Source organism: Takifugu rubripes, chromosome 20 (assembly GCF_901000725.2).
Source record: "Takifugu rubripes chromosome 20, fTakRub1.2, whole genome shotgun sequence".
Taxonomy (NCBI): Eukaryota; Metazoa; Chordata; class Actinopteri; order Tetraodontiformes; family Tetraodontidae; genus Takifugu; species Takifugu rubripes.
The window spans coordinates 16,912,566-16,927,565 of record NC_042304.1 but is presented as its reverse complement, the minus strand read 5'-3'; the positions used below and the strand labels follow the sequence as shown (position 1 = coordinate 16,927,565).

Below are 15,000 nucleotides of genomic sequence, written 5' to 3'. Positions count from 1 at the left end.
CCTCCAAAGGCCGTTTCCATTCTTCCCATTAGCTTCGTAGCCGCTCATTAGCATGATTTGTTGGTTAGGCTGCAGCCTCAGACGTGCTTTTGTGTTGTGTGCATCTTTTTGTTCAGTATATAACATATTGATGAAGGTATCAACAAGTGTCTGCTGTAAACCATCTGATTCACGGTTTGCAATCATTTCGCCCTGAGATTAAACGGTTTCCAGGTTGGACAGGAATTGCTCTGCAGAGTCCGTGCTTCTTCTGCACTGTCATTTCCTGTTGAAGCGATCAGAAGTCATTTAGTTTTGGATCCTGCCGTCTCCTCTGAGGTCTGTGCTCGCCGAGATCTGGACAAATTGCTTTTTAATCTGTTGTTGCAGCTTTTAAAGTGATGCTGCGATTGCAAATGGAGCTTCAGGGAGCAGGATGCCTGACAAGGATCCAGCGCCTGCACATTCATTTCCATTAGCTTCATCACCATCCGCGGTCAGATGTGTTTTTCAAAGTGTGACGTCACTGAAGGCAACGACGCCTCCAGCGTGCGCAGGTGGAACCCTGAGCAGGCCCAAAAGCCTGACAACGTTGGCCGTGACACTCCTGTGGAGCAGGATCCCAGAGGAGGGCATGGAAGCGCGTAGGATCCCCTTCATGGGTCTGAGACAGCAGCTGTGAACGCCGCCGCGTTTATGCTTTAATGACACCTTCATAAACACTAATGCTGATAAGAAAGAGAAAAAGCATCTGGATGTGAGAGCCATAACTCTCACGGTGCCCAATAAAAAATAAAAAACTGCTCTTCTCATGGGAGAAGAGGAACTTGAGCCCAGAGCTGGAGTCAATAATAATAAAATGAAAAATGTCGCTCAGCGATTCTTCAAAAAAGAATAGAAAACGCAGTCAAATTCAGGTTCTACGCCGAGATCCTGGAGCTCCATCATGGACAGCAGGAAGGGGCGGGCATGAGGGGCGGGGGGGTCCTGGAGGACAGGATAAAGGATGGAGCTCCTACCAGGACCCGGGGCACCTTTAGCCACAGTGGAGCTGTGCTAGAGCCACTATTTATCCAAATAATGGCCGAGAAAAAAGCAACATTTGGGTCTCAGTAAAACATTTCAGGAACAGGAAGGAAGCCCGAATATGGTCATATGTTTAATATCAGACTTTTATTGTCATTATTCAGCACAGTCGGAAAATGACAGGGGTGAGTCTAAAGGACGGTAAACAAAAGTCTTTATGTACTTATGTACGTGTTATTGGGGTGGAGCCCCGCGCACGCCCTCTTGTTTGGATGATGAATAGTGGTCAAAGTGCTGAGGAGCTCCTGGGGGTGCAGAGATGCTCTGCTAGCTGTTGCACCGATAGGGGGGGGCAGTTTTAGTGCGGAGCTGATCACAGCAGATGCAGGGGAAAAGCCGTGGACAGCAGGATCAAAAGCTCCCCAGGACGGAGCCAAATTGGGCCGAGGCTGAAACAGGGTTCAGGTCAGGTGGCGTGTTGGTGCAGGTCAGGTGGCGTGTTGGTGAAGGTCAGGTGGCGTGTTGGTGCAGGTCAGGTGGCGTGTTGGTGCAGGTCAGGTGGCGTGTTGGTGAAGGTCAGGTGGCGTGTTGGTGAAGGTCAGGTGGCGTGTTGGTGAAGGTCAGGTGGCGTGTTGGTGCAGGTCAGGTGGCGTGTTGGTGCAGGTAAGGTGGCGTGTTGGTGCAGGTCAGGTGGCGTGTTGGTGCAGGTCAGGTGGCGTGTTGGGTGCAGGTCAGGGGCGTGTTGGTGAAGGTCAGGTGGCGTGTTGGTGAAGGTCAGATCACAGCAGTGTCCCCTGAGGAGACCACGCTGATCCCTGCCAGGAGCATCACAGGAAGAAATCAAATAAGAATGATCACAAGACCAGAGGGTGACGGACTCATCCTGACAAAGGAAACATCCACGTCCAGACTGGGGGGGGCCGGGGGCCGGGGGCGGGGGGGGGCGCTCCGTCCTCTGCCTCACACCAACCAGCACAGCTGCTTCAAATCTTCCACTCATCCAACCCTCAGCCAGCAGGGACAATGTCAGGAATGATGAAAGTCAGCCAATAAAGGCCCAGTAAAACCTAATAAAGTGGGTGAGAGGGGCAGCGTCAGGGTCAGGAGGGGTGAGGGGTGAGGGGGGGGGTGAGGGGTGAGAGGGGGTGAGGGGAGCTGAGGGGTGAGGGGGGGCTGAGGGGTGAGCGGGGGTGAGGGGTGAGCGGGGGTTAGGGGAGCTGAGGGGTGAGAGGGGGTGAGGGGTGAGGGGAGCTGAGGGGTGAGAGGGGGTGAGGGGTGAGGGGAGCTGAGGGGTGAGGGGAGCTGCACCGTTCCATCACGTCAGGTCAGGCAGCAAACCATCAATTCCAAAAATGATCTATTTTCAATCCTCCGTCGGCGTTTTGTCGTGCAAAGTTTGATGCGGGTTCATCGCCACATCTCTAAAATGAAGCTCCGGGGCAACACTGAGGTGGGCGGGGCTCCGCTCAGCGGTACAGACACATGAGGTGGGCGGGGCTCCGCTCAGCGGTACAGACACATGAGGTGGGCGGGGCTCCGCTCAGCGGTACAGACACATGAGATGGGCGGGGCTCCGCTCAGCGGTACAGACACATGAGGTGGGCGGGGCTCCGCTCAGCAGTACAGACACATGAGATGGGCGGGGCTCCGCTCAGCGGTACAGACACATGAGGTGGGCGGGGCTCCGCTCAGCGGTACAGACACATGAGGTGGGCGGGGCTCCGCTCAGCGGTACAGACACATGAGATGGGCGGGGCTCCGCTCAGCGGTACAGACACATGAGGTGGGCGGGGCTCCGCTCAGCGGTACAGACACATGCTGCTGCTCTGGTACAGGTACATGTAGGCGTCGCAGAACAGCCGCTTGGCCACGCCCCTCATGTCTCGGGGGACCTGATCGGCCAGCTCGGAGGGAGACATCTCCAAGTAGGCGCCGACCTCAGGGCAGGCGCGCACCTCTGGGATGTTGAAGCCGTCACTCTCACCTGGAAGATCAAAACTCAGGTGAGTCCGGGAGAACAGGAAGTGAGGTGAGGTGAGGAGCCACTGTGCACCTTGTCTGTCCGCCATGCTGTCGAAGAAGATCCAGTCCTGGCTGCTGGGGCCGTGTTTGATGAAGGACACGTAGTGGCTGGTCTCGATACACAGCACGGCAAACAGGTCCAGTTTGTCTCTGGCCAGAACATTTGGACTCCTCCGAGGGAGGAAGTCGTTGGGAATGTCCAGAGGAGAGCGCTGGTGTGAGCGGCGCAGAGGGTGAGTGTGCACCTGCAGAGACACCAGCGTGAGCAAACGTGACCCCTGTGGTCGTGGATGAGCCAGAGGGTCGAGGGTCATCCCATGGAACGGGTCATCAGTTCCTAACGCCGACCCTCATAACAGCAGGTCACACACACCTGGGCGGAACATGTCTCACAGAACATTTTGAATCCCGTCCGGCTGAAAAGGGGATCTTTGAAACAGTCGGAGCACTCTTCCTGTGCCAGGTTTCCACACAGCATGCACTGCTGAGGGCCTGAAACACACGCACACACACACGCACACACACACACACACACACACACACACACACACACACACGCACACACACACACACACACACACACACACACACACACACACACACACACACACACACACACACACACACACACACACACACACACACACGCTCACCATTAACCCACAACAGTCACTTGCTGCAGTGCTTGGTACCTTTAGACAGCAGGTCAGTGATGTCGAGCTCCAGAGAAGGAACAATCGTCTCAAACATCTTGAATTTCTTTCCAAAACGAGGCATCTGGAGGATGAGGCAGGATGGAACCTGGACATGAGGAGACAACAGCACATAGAAGAGGGGTGAGGAACCCACGTCTGGAAACATCTACCGGAGAATCGCTCACAGCGGCCAATCTTTAGACAAAACAGAAACACCTAGTTCACGGTTTTTCTCTTTGAATTGTTTAATTTTCTTGTATTATTTCTAAATAAAAACTGAAGGACACAGACTGAAGATACACTGCGCTGTCAATCAAATGCAACTTCTGGGGGAGTCCCGGCTGCAGTACCCCCGGTGGCCGCTGGGGCACTGAGCCCTGCAGTATATTCACGTCTGAAACAAAAAGGTTATTCTTTGATCAAATGACACGAGCAGACAAAGAAGACTGAACTCACCTCTGCTAGTTTAATTCCTTCAGTGTGGAAAGAATGTTCCAGCAGCTGCTGGACTGAAGGGAGCAGCAGGTTGTGTTTCTGATCCAAAAAGATCTGATAATAATAACATTCCTGCACTTCCCCTCCTGCCGAGCTAAAGACAAGAAAACAGCATCATCAGCTGCTCCTATGCGGTGGTGCGGACACTGTGGTGCTGTGGCTGTACAGTTTTAGAAGAGGCTCCAGGGCCAGAATTTGCTGCATGATGATGGTGAGAAACTCTTCTGGATCTGGAAGACAACCAGGACACATCACCGGTCCTGACAGGCCAAGCTAACAACACTCTGACAGAGCTGCAACGACGCCCGCTACAACTACATCAGCTGAAAGTTGACGTTTCAACGCACCCTTCTCCTCTGTGGTGAAAGAGTGACTGTAACCCAGCTTCTGCAGCTGCTGCCGGAGCTTCATGATGTGTCGTCCTTCTACAAATCCATTACTGGAGGCAACAGACAGGGGGCGATGTCACGCACATATCAGAAAAATGCTAAACCATCCTGCGGATGAACACTCAGACCTGCGGAGAGGGTTAACGATGTTGCAGAGTAGTGTCTTCTGAATGGGAGAGTCCTCAGGTTCTGTTGATTTGAAGAGCATGGAGTCCAATACAGAAGAGCAGGAGAACAAGCTAAGAGCAGGAATGAGTCACATGACCATCAAACACATTTTTCACAACATTTCTACTCTAACATTTCATTCTCAGGTGATGTTCTTCTTTTTACAACTTGAATGGCGCTCTGGACTCATTTGGAACTTGAGTGAAAATCCAACCTCTGAATGCTCCTGACCTGAAGAGGGCAGCGTCCATGTAGCAGGAGTTGCAGTGACCTTGAATTCCCTTCATTCTGCCGATTAAAATGTGGTCAACCTGCTCTGTGGTGACAGGGGGAACAGTCTCCAGCCTGCCCTCCGTGTGCCACTCTACAGAAACACAAAACACAAAGAAATAAAGTGTCTTCTGCCACATTCTGGTGCAGCACTGCCCCCTGCTGGTGTACACGTGCAGACACCTGTCTCTGCTCACCGACACAGACACAAACACTCTGATAAAATGGGTGAAACCCTTTGATGCTAGAGCATGGAAACATGTTGTTGGACATGCTGGGAATGCAAACCAGAAGTGAGGGATGATTCTGACCTTCCTCTTTTGGTTTCCTCTCACTCTGATTGAAGGATAAGCTCTGAAACCGTGAGTCAGGTTGGCAGGAGCTGAGCTTCACAAAGAGAGCTCTCTTTGGGGGAGAGAAGAAGTAACGCTCCCCTCTGAAGGTGCCGTCATTCACTCCTACTTCCTCCTCCTGAAGGTAGGAGATTTCGATGTCACGTCCAGAAGTATCAACAAGTTTCTCAGGGACCATTCTTAAATGCCATTAACATGTCCACGTTTATCAGGTTAGATGTTTACCAGCTCTATTCCTGCCATCATCTCCATTCGCTCAGGCAGCCTCCCGATCCAGCGGATGATTCCGTATAAACTTCTGTGATCCAGCGTCAGCTCCACCACAGAGTTCACCGTCAGATCCGTGCAGAGACTTTGGTAAATCTCCGGCTCTGCAATGGAGATGAGGTTTGGATTAGAGTCATTCGAGCCGTCCAGGAGGAACAGCTTCATGTCTCCACACACCTGCTGGCACCTCCTCTTTAGCAACACACTGCAACGGAACTTCAACCTCTCCACCGGTTTTTTCCATTTTCATCAGTGTCCTGAAAACAGCAGCAGCTTTCATTTAGTCATCTTGTGGTTGTCTCCTGAGCTCCGTGTGCACGTGTGTGTGAGGAGTGTTTCAGGGAGAAACACCTGATTACACAGTCAAGAGTTGGAAGTGCAGCTCACACTGAACTCTTCTCCTTCAGAGGGCTTTTCAGCGTTAGATGGGTTCTATTTACTCACTGTTGAGATCTGAACCACAGTCTGTCCACTCTTCTCCGTCACTCCCAACACCATTCCATGGCGACATTCGTCGGTGAGGATGTATGTGACCCTGTCGCCCGCACACAGCGGGACAGCCCCCATCTGCACACTCGGCACCGAGGAGCTGGGAATCACTGGCCTGACTTTAGTAAACGGGACATAAATCCAACTACTTTTCGGACAGTTGAAGGAGGGTTCGTACATGTAGGTGCCGTTTGAAGCCCTCTTCTCTTCCCCGTCTTCCTGTTGGACAGATGTTTTTAAACAGTGAAACATGTTAATGATTTGCAGGAAAAACTGTATTTGAAAGGAAACAGTCAGCTGCATCTTTCAACTGGTGCTTTGTTTTAGTTTTTGGAACCAATGTGGTGACTATTGGGAGAACGTCTCACCTGTGGTTCAATGCCAAAGAACGTTCCAGACAGAGAAGCAGAATATGCCGGCTCCGTCCGCCTCCCGATGGTGCGGATGATGCCTCTGAGCTGTTCTCCATCCTTTTCCACATTGACCACCATGCCCACCTTGAGCTCTAATGCCGCACGCAGAGAATCCCTCTGTTGGAACCACTTCAGCCTCTCGGCATCGTCGGTCAGCGCCAGCAGCAGCTCCGCTTCGGCCTCGCTCAGCTCCTCCAGGGACCCCACCTCAATGTCGTAAGGCAAGGAGAACTGATGGCCCACAGACATTACAGAAAAAGTTTTCTGGGAAGATGATAAACTGTATTTGAATTGGCTGATGTGGCATATTTGTCCAGCGCTGATGTGTTGAAGTTTGTCGGGTTTCCTGGTTAAGATGAAGAACAATTTGTCTGATGTCATCTTTGTGAAGCTGCAAGATAAAAACCCACAATGTAACATATGAATCTATATCTATCTTTTCCTTTTTTTATTCAGCTGTTACAGATTTCATATTTATCTTATTTTCATGTTTATCTTTATTTACCAGTCCAGTCATGACACTAAATAATGCTTTGACACTCACGCAGTGATATAATGTCACACCACTACTTCAACTCAGAGCCTCATATTTCAATTATCGACTATAGATCAGAGATCAGATTTGAGCATAATGACAAAAGAAGTAAAGGACAAGAAACATAAAGAGGGAGAAGAGAACGGACATAAAACAGCATATTTTTGACAGGCTAACTTGTTAGCAACAACACATTAGCTACCTTTACTGAACACCTGACAGCAAAAAATACAAGCTTTAAAAATAATGCCTTATGAACAACCTGTATAAATAACCTATCTTTCATTCTATTAATTGTGTCAACATTGTCGTTTGAAGCAGAACCTCTGCTCCTAAGGCAACTTTAAAGTTTGTCTTCTGACGTGGTTTAAGCTGCCTGAACTTTCACTTCCTGTTTCGCTTCAGACGGACGGCATCAAGATTCGGCTCCACCGCACAACCCCTTCTAAAATCTCCCCTGTCTCTCTAACTAAACGTGTGTTGTTTCCCTAAATGAGTTTATTTGATAGCTGTCAAACGCAGACAGCATAACTTTGTGACGACGTTCTTATTTCCAGTAAGGCGACAGCAGGAAGTACAACAGGTCGCTCATTATTCCCCTTCAGCTCTTCTTACAGGTAGCAAACAACGACGGGTGCAAAGTGCAAGTTACAGCACATACTAATTCATTGTTATACGTTTACAAGTAAGTTGTGGTATGATCCTCAAATCCCCTAACACAAAACAATCGCCCCAACTACAACAAACCCTACCTGTGAGGAAAAAAGATCGAATTCCAAAAGCCTTGTCAGACGTCATCTGTCAGCGCCGACTCGTGTCGCTTTTTGATGACGCGTTTATCGGCCGTAAACATGGAGGAACGAGAGGCGCTCAAGAGAGAAATCGAGGTTTTACAAGGTAACGTTTTAATCCGGTTTGTTAGAAATCCAGAAAGTTCTATTTTAGTAGCTGTCTCATTTAGATTCAGCTATCTTTACGAATGTGCTATTTTACACGAGTATAGATCCTTCATTCAAGCCAGAGGCGGTTTCCGCCCGTTTATATAATGATTAAACTCTCATATAAAAGGCTCACAATGTCTTTATTCGTTACCAGTGGTCGTTCAACGACAGCAGAACTTTGAACCTTATGGGTTCAGAACTGTCATGTTGGTATTAGAGTTTTTTGTAATTTTTACCATTTCGTCTGAACTCGAAAAGTTCTAAACGCATTTTTCTGAAGTTTTGGGAAAACGTTGAGAATGGGCCAAGATCAAAGACTTTGACCTGTGATCGTCTACTGATCAAAGCCCTTTATATGATCGTTGAAATGGCTTTGATCATTAAGCAACCACTCTGTCCAGCGGGGGCTCCTGTTTCCCATCCAGCAGGTCACAGTCCCGGTCCAGCATGTGGGGCCCGCCAGGTCTGGCCTCTCCCGCTGTCCTCTAAACTAATGATAGTTAATGATATTTTAGTAAAAGTAGTGAGGTTGGCCATCTCAAGACGTTTGTTAGTTCATCATCTTATTCAAGGCTTTAGTTTTATAAACTACCAACTGCTGCAACTATACATGGATTATAGTTATAAAGTAACAGAATCTTTTAAAGTCTTTTGAAGTCCTTTTGCATTTAATTGATGTTTTCCAGGATATGCAGAAACTGACAATTAAGTGCCTTTAATATGTGTAGTTTCATGTCGTTATCTATCTCCTTTTCATCCGTCTTAGATCTTATTGACAACCATAAAAGGATCCATGGCGATACACCTTTTACAAGAGTTCAGCCACCGGAAGCTCAGCGATCATCGAGAGCTCACGGCACCATTTTGGGGCACTCTTACGGCTCCAGAGGGAGAAATGATCCTCCTCAGAACCACGGGAGTTGGAAGAGAAAATACTCACTGAGACACAAAAGCCCACAGTCTGCACACCCCTTCATCTCCACCTCCTGCAACCACAGAGATGCGACCCCCCCCGGTATCATCAGGGGGCGCCCCTCACAGCCCCAGGGATGTGACCCGGACCACAGCCACAGTCGCCACAAATGTATCAAGAAAGGCCGAGCCGTTGGTTCCTCGCCATGAACACAGCAAAGCAGAGTCATGTTCAGCGACCGAGGGAACCCAGCTGATGGCTGAGAGCAGGCGTGTGTTTCCACCAGGGCGCACCGACCCAAACAGGCGCCACCGTTTGGCCCCCGTTGCCACGGCAGCGCCAGCTGTTCTTACTACGATCACACCCTCGATTGCTGCGCTGCCTAAATTAGCAAAGCAACGTCCCAGCAACCTTTCCAGTCACAGCGGCCATTGTCAGACAACTAAATCTGTCTCCACAAATTCAAAGTTTGTTTGGGTCAAAACCCAGAATGTGAAAGGACAAAGTAGCAGTGTGTCCACTCCTGCAGGCAAAACAGGAAATGATCTCCCACCCTCAAAGCCTGGAGCTGAAAGCACTGTTGCGTCTACAGTTTGGAAGAAAACCCCTGGCAAGAAGCCTCCGCGGCGGCTAACCCAGGTCAGTGTCTCCCCTAAAGCCTCCAAGTACAAGTGGGTCTCCTCTTATGCTCAGTCTAAAATCTCCCGAAAATCAATGTCATCAAAGCTGCCTCTGCCCCAGAGAGCTCTGGAGACAGATGACACCCTCAGGAAAGCCAAAACAGCTCTGACTTGCCCTGCTAAAACAAAAAAGGAGGTGGCCACCTCCTCAAGGAGTAGCCATTACAGCTGGAAGGCTGTGGCAGCGGCAGGTCCAGCGGTGCCACGAAGATCGTCCTTCTACTGGACACCAGACAAACGCAGGGTCAGAGAAGGCTTCTCATCTGGAACCCTGCGCACCATCCTGCCCTGCCCCCCCTCCTCCTCCTGCTCGCCTGGCCCCTTCAAGCTTCACAGCCAGATGAAAATCATTCGCAGGTCAGCTAATAGGTCAGTAACCGTAATCCTCCAAAAACTACCTGAGACCAAAAGGGAAGTTATCATTGTAAAAGAGAATATGTGGATTCTCACAGTAGGTTGCACTGAAGCCCGACACCTAGCAAACATGCCCGGCTGCTTCCTGTCACAGTTGCTTTGGGTTCTTTATCTAGCTGGTTTCTTCACGGTAGTTCTGTCTGCTACCGCTAGGCGGCAGCATCCGTCACCCCGCACTTTTCTTCTCACTTTTTTCTTTTCTTCATTGTTCTGTGGCTGCAGCGGTTCAGAGAAGGTGAGCAGCACCCCAGGGGGGAGGCTCACCACACCGGGCCGACCACCCGCCTCCCTCAGGGGCCCCACAGGAGCGCGGAGAACCTCCTCCAGAGAGCTCGTGTCCTTTGGTCGACACAAGTTGAGAAGACTCGTCACCTCTGTCACCAGGACAAGTAAGGAGTGCACACTCTTTAGTCTGTGTGTCCTGTTTTTAATGATTATTGAGCAAAACACAGGCAGCAACGTAACAAAATCTGTGATTAGTTAATAACCCCCAATTAAAATAATGAACATTTTATTTGTTAAAGGTACGCATTTAATACGTTATAATTATCATTATTAAGTTCTGACATCTTTCCATTGGACAAAATCGAATAACTTTCAAGCCAATCCTTGACAGACTGTTAATAAGAAAATACAATTGTATCTCACATTAGCACTGGAAATGTTTTATACCAACTAATATAAAGTAGTTCCCAGTACTATTTTACCTATTTTAATAAGTGCACTGTGAAAGATTGTTGTAATTAGGTTCTTGTGTGGAAATCCCTGGTTAAAGTGGCACAAATATTGTGGCTGATTACAGCAGTGCTATGCTAGGCTGTGCTAATGCTGCCACCGGCCACTGTTGCCATGTGCCCCCCACTGGGTGGGGGCGCACTCCAGACTCAGTAATTAGAGTCGGACTCAAAGTTGAACTGACTCTCCACTGATGAGCAGGTGCAGCAGCTCCCTCTTCAGGCCGGTTTCAGACTTTAGAAAACCCTGTGAATGAACACGTGCAGCAGCTGACGTGTGTTCAGGCCCGGGATTGGCTCTGGGTTCGTCCTGGTGTGTGGTTGGTCTGTCTGGTCAGCCCTCTGAAGGATCCTCAGCAGTCATCTGGATGTGGAGCTGCATCTCGTTAAATCATCTTTGCTTCTGTCGTAGCTGCTCCTGATGCTTCTGTGATGTTGCTGCGCCATAGTTTTTCCATCATTATCCGGAGTAGTAACGTGAGCTCAGGTCACGTCTACGTGTTCATGTCCAGCAGGGGGCAGCATATCCCGGCTCTGTCGCTGCTCACGGTCCCCAGGAAGCCCCACGCACAGACAATAAGGGGGGGAGGAGTTTAATTGATTGCCCAATTCAGCCATGATGGCGAACAAGTGGCGATAGCGGGTAATTTGCGGAGGAACAGGCAGGCAGGGCTGCTGCTATCGTGCCCTGGCACGGCTCTCCCTACACTAGATAAAAAAGAGCTAATGCATAATTATCCACTTGCAAATTGGATTGTTTTAACGAACTGTAGAATATGGGCCGAGCCTGATGGGAGGCAATCATTGTTTTTACGGTCCCCCTCCTCCTCGTCTTGCCCCTTAAGCCTCTGGTTCCGCTGTACACCCCACACACCTCGAGCCCATCGTGTTGTAATCTCCGCTCTCAATAGAGTGAGAAGCCATTAGGAAAACCATCACTATTAGCATTAGGCTTTATTCCAGGACTCCAGGGTCTGTCCGCCTCGTTCCTCCTCTAACTGGTCCCGTCTCAGCTGCCCCTCCTCTTCATCAGCTCTGCTGCAGCTCAACACAGGAACACTTGCAGGTCTGATTAAAGTGGCCGATTCAAGTTCTGAGAAACACGAAAGGTGGAGGAAATATGGAGCGAAGGAGCCGGCTGCGCCTCCGATAAGCGCTGCTAATAAAGAGCAAATTGAATTACTAATGATGGGAAGCAGAGTCCCTATAGATGAGCCCGTTAAAAGGCAACCTTATGACCACTCACACACGCATGATAATACGCTGGCAAACAATGTGTCTTCATTTCCTCCTCAATGAGCAGTTTGAGCTGCTCCGCTCACATCCGCCAGTGTTTGTGTGCTCGTTTATCTGGGCTTTAATTTAAAGAGGGCATAAACCCAACTAAGCAGTTAGGCTGTAATGAATCGAGGTGTGTGTGTGTGTGTGTGGGTGGGTGTGTGTCAGAGACAGCCATGCTGCCCAGATAATCTAATAAAGCAGATAAATGTCAGAAATGGACAGAACCTGGAGAGAAGAGTGCTGATCCAAGCGGCTTGCCGTCCCATGTGACGGCCTCCTGGAGGGTCTCTATCTCCTGCTCTTCCTCTCGCTCCTCTTCATCCATTCTTAGGCTGTTTCTGTCTTCAGCACATCAAGGAACGAGGGCCGTCCTGAATGATGCTAACAGAGGTTTGTGTTGGCTAACACAAGCTGTGGGCTTTGTGCTGCACACACACACACACACACACACACACACACAATAACGTGTAGCTGCGCTGGCTCGCTGCGCCCATTTTGGCCCTTGAGCATCAGTTTACTGACATGCCCCCTCATCTATACGCAGCTATCACAGCTTAGAGCTATTACCACTAAACACACACACACACACACACACACTCACGTACGTGTGCGCTCTGTTGGGATCCTCTTACCTGCAGTGATCCCATTTATATCAGCCATAAATCACATGTGCTGCTCTGCATGGAGGCCGTGCTCCCTGACATTTCCACGTGTGTGTGTTCTGTTAGAACGTGACACACACACGTATTCAGGCCTCACGCCGCCGCTCGGAAACGCCTCAGTTGCACGTCAGCCGATGACCCTCTGCTCTTATAGGGAGAGACGTGAGAGGAAGCCCTTTTGTGTTTCCCTTTTTCCCTGAATCAAACTAAGAGCATCTTTTTATTGAGGTTTTTGAAACTGCCGATCAATCAAATAACAAAACGGGTATTTTGAAAATCATAAATCATAAAATCTGTTATTTTGGATCATTGAGGTTGACTTTATCATCTTTAATCATTTAGATGTGCAGATCAGCACACACACACACACATTTAAGAATTCTATGAAAAATCAGAGCTCATAGTTACAGAATAACAATCAGTGAATGTGTGTGTGTGTGTGTGTGTGTGTGTGTGTGTGTGTGTGTGTGTGTGTGTGTGTGTGAGAGACTCCTGTCAGCTGCTTTTCTCCATGCCATTCTCTGGATGCCATTCCACTGGAGCCTCTCTCTCTCTCTCTCTCACACACACACACACACACACACACACACACACACACACACACACACACACACACACACACACACACCCACACACACACACACCCACCCCCACCCCCCCCCCCACACACACACACCCCACACTCATTCCTCTGCACTTTCTCAGGCTCTCTGTGTCAGACAGGTGGACCTCTGTCTTCTCTTTCTGTCTCCAGCTTCTCTCCTTTTATACGTATGTGCCACCACTTGTCTCCTCTTTCACACACTCTCTCTTTAAACGCGTGTGTGTGCACACACACCAAATATCCGTCAGTCAGAATTGTTCCATAATGATTTAGAGGCTGTCAGCCCTCAGGTCACGTGATCAGCTGGGTTGTTGGACTCAGAATATGAGTCGAGTCCATTTCAAATGTGCTTCATCTCAGCTTAAAGCATCACGCGAGCCTGTAAATGTGCTCGGCCAGGACGGCGCTCTCACACCCCCGGAGGAGCGCACGCCAGCCATGGGCGCCCCTCCAGCTCCTCCCCCACACTCATCAAACTGTCAACTCACCATAATTAAGCTACAGCTGACCCTACAGCTGACCCTATAGCTGACCCTATAGCTGACCCTACAGCTGACCCTATAGCTGACCCTATAGGTGACCCTACAGCTGACCCTATAGGTGACCCTATAGCTGACCCTATAGCTGACCCTACAGCTGACCCTATAGGTGACCCTACAGCTGACCCTACAGCTGACCCTATAGCTGACCCTACAGCTGACCCTACAGCTGACCCTATAGCTGACCCTATAGCTGACCCTACAGCTGACCCTATAGGTGACCCTACAGCTGACCCTACAGCTGACCCTATAGCTGACCCTACAGCTGACCCTACAGCTGACCCTATAGCTGACCCTATAGGTGACCCTATAGGTGACCCTATAGCTGACCCTATAGCTGACCCTATAGGTGACCCTATAGGTGACCCTATAGCTGACCCTATAGCTGACCCTACAGCTGACCCTATAGCTGACCCTACAGCTGACCCTACAGCTGACCCTATAGCTGACCCTATAGCTGACCCTACAGCTGACCCTATAGCTGACCCTATAGCTGACCCTATAGGTGACCCTACAGCTGACCCTATAGGTGACCCTATAGCTGACCCTACAGCTGACCCTATAGGTGACCCTACAGCTGACCCTACAGCTGACCCTATAGCTGACCCTATAGCTGACCCTACAGCTGACCCTATAGGTGACCCTACAGCTGACCCTATAGGTGACCCTACAGCTGACCCTACAGCTGACCCTATAGCTGACCCTACAGCTGACCCTACAGCTGACCCTATAGCTGACCCTATAGGTGACCCTATAGGTGACCCTATAGCTGACCCTATAGCTGACCCTACAGCTGACCCTATAGCTGACCCTATAGCTGACCCTATAGGTGACCCTATAGCTGACCCTATAGCTGACCCTACAGCTGACCCTATAGCTGACCCTACAGCTGACCCTACAGCTGACCCTATAGGTGACCCTATAGCTGACCCTATAGCTGACCCTACAGCTGACCCTACAGCTGACCCTATAGCTGACCCTATAGCTGACCCTATAGGTGATCCTGCAGCTGACCCTATAGCTGACCCTATAGCTGACCCTACAGCTGACCCTACAGCTGACCCTATAGCTGACCCTATAGGTGATCCTGCAGCTGACCCTACAGCTGACCCTACAGCTGACCCTACAGCT

General features: G+C 49.9%; 2 protein-coding genes across 2 annotated transcripts in view; one reads left to right on the top strand and one right to left on the bottom strand.

Annotated features, from left to right (window-relative positions):
- Positions 1-2,202: 2,202 nt before the first annotated feature.
- Positions 2,203-7,916, bottom strand: LOC115247195 (ubiquitin carboxyl-terminal hydrolase CYLD-like). The gene is made up of 15 exons (XM_029828102.1): positions 7,854-7,916; positions 6,522-6,957; positions 6,109-6,372; positions 5,842-5,921; positions 5,623-5,768; positions 5,356-5,515; positions 5,006-5,138; positions 4,735-4,845; positions 4,565-4,656; positions 4,384-4,447; positions 4,179-4,311; positions 3,720-3,828; positions 3,401-3,519; positions 3,059-3,272; positions 2,203-2,989 (listed from the first exon to the last, which is right to left on the bottom strand). Exons 4-15 carry the CDS (start codon positions 5,912-5,914, stop codon positions 2,805-2,807), a joined length of 1,539 nt encoding a protein of 512 aa, XP_029683962.1. The 5' UTR covers positions 5,915-5,921; positions 6,109-6,372; positions 6,522-6,957; positions 7,854-7,916; the 3' UTR covers positions 2,203-2,804.
- LOC115247259 (uncharacterized) overlaps positions 7,871-15,000 on the top strand; it is a 26,774-nt gene continuing 19,644 nt past the window's right edge. The window contains exons 1-3 of the mRNA XM_029828410.1: positions 7,871-7,998; positions 8,809-9,992; positions 10,272-10,438. Coding sequence (XP_029684270.1) covers positions 9,043-9,992; positions 10,272-10,438 — 1,117 coding nt within the window. The 5' untranslated portion in view covers positions 7,871-7,998; positions 8,809-9,042. The remainder of the gene's footprint in view (positions 7,999-8,808; positions 9,993-10,271; positions 10,439-15,000) is intronic.

Excerpts from the sequence above, each read along its gene's own strand:
- LOC115247195 (XM_029828102.1), bottom strand. The coding sequence starts at position 5,914 with ATGAAAATGGAAAAAACCGGTGGAGAGGTTGAAGTTCCGTTGCAGTGT. Across the intron at positions 5,516-5,622 it reads TGATGGCAGGAATAGAGCTG|GAGGAGGAAGTAGGAGTGAA; the intron begins GTAAACATCTAA and ends TCCTACCTTCAG. Across the intron at positions 3,273-3,400 it reads GTGAGACATGTTCCGCCCAG|GTGCACACTCACCCTCTGCG; the intron begins GTGTGTGTGACC and ends GTGTCTCTGCAG.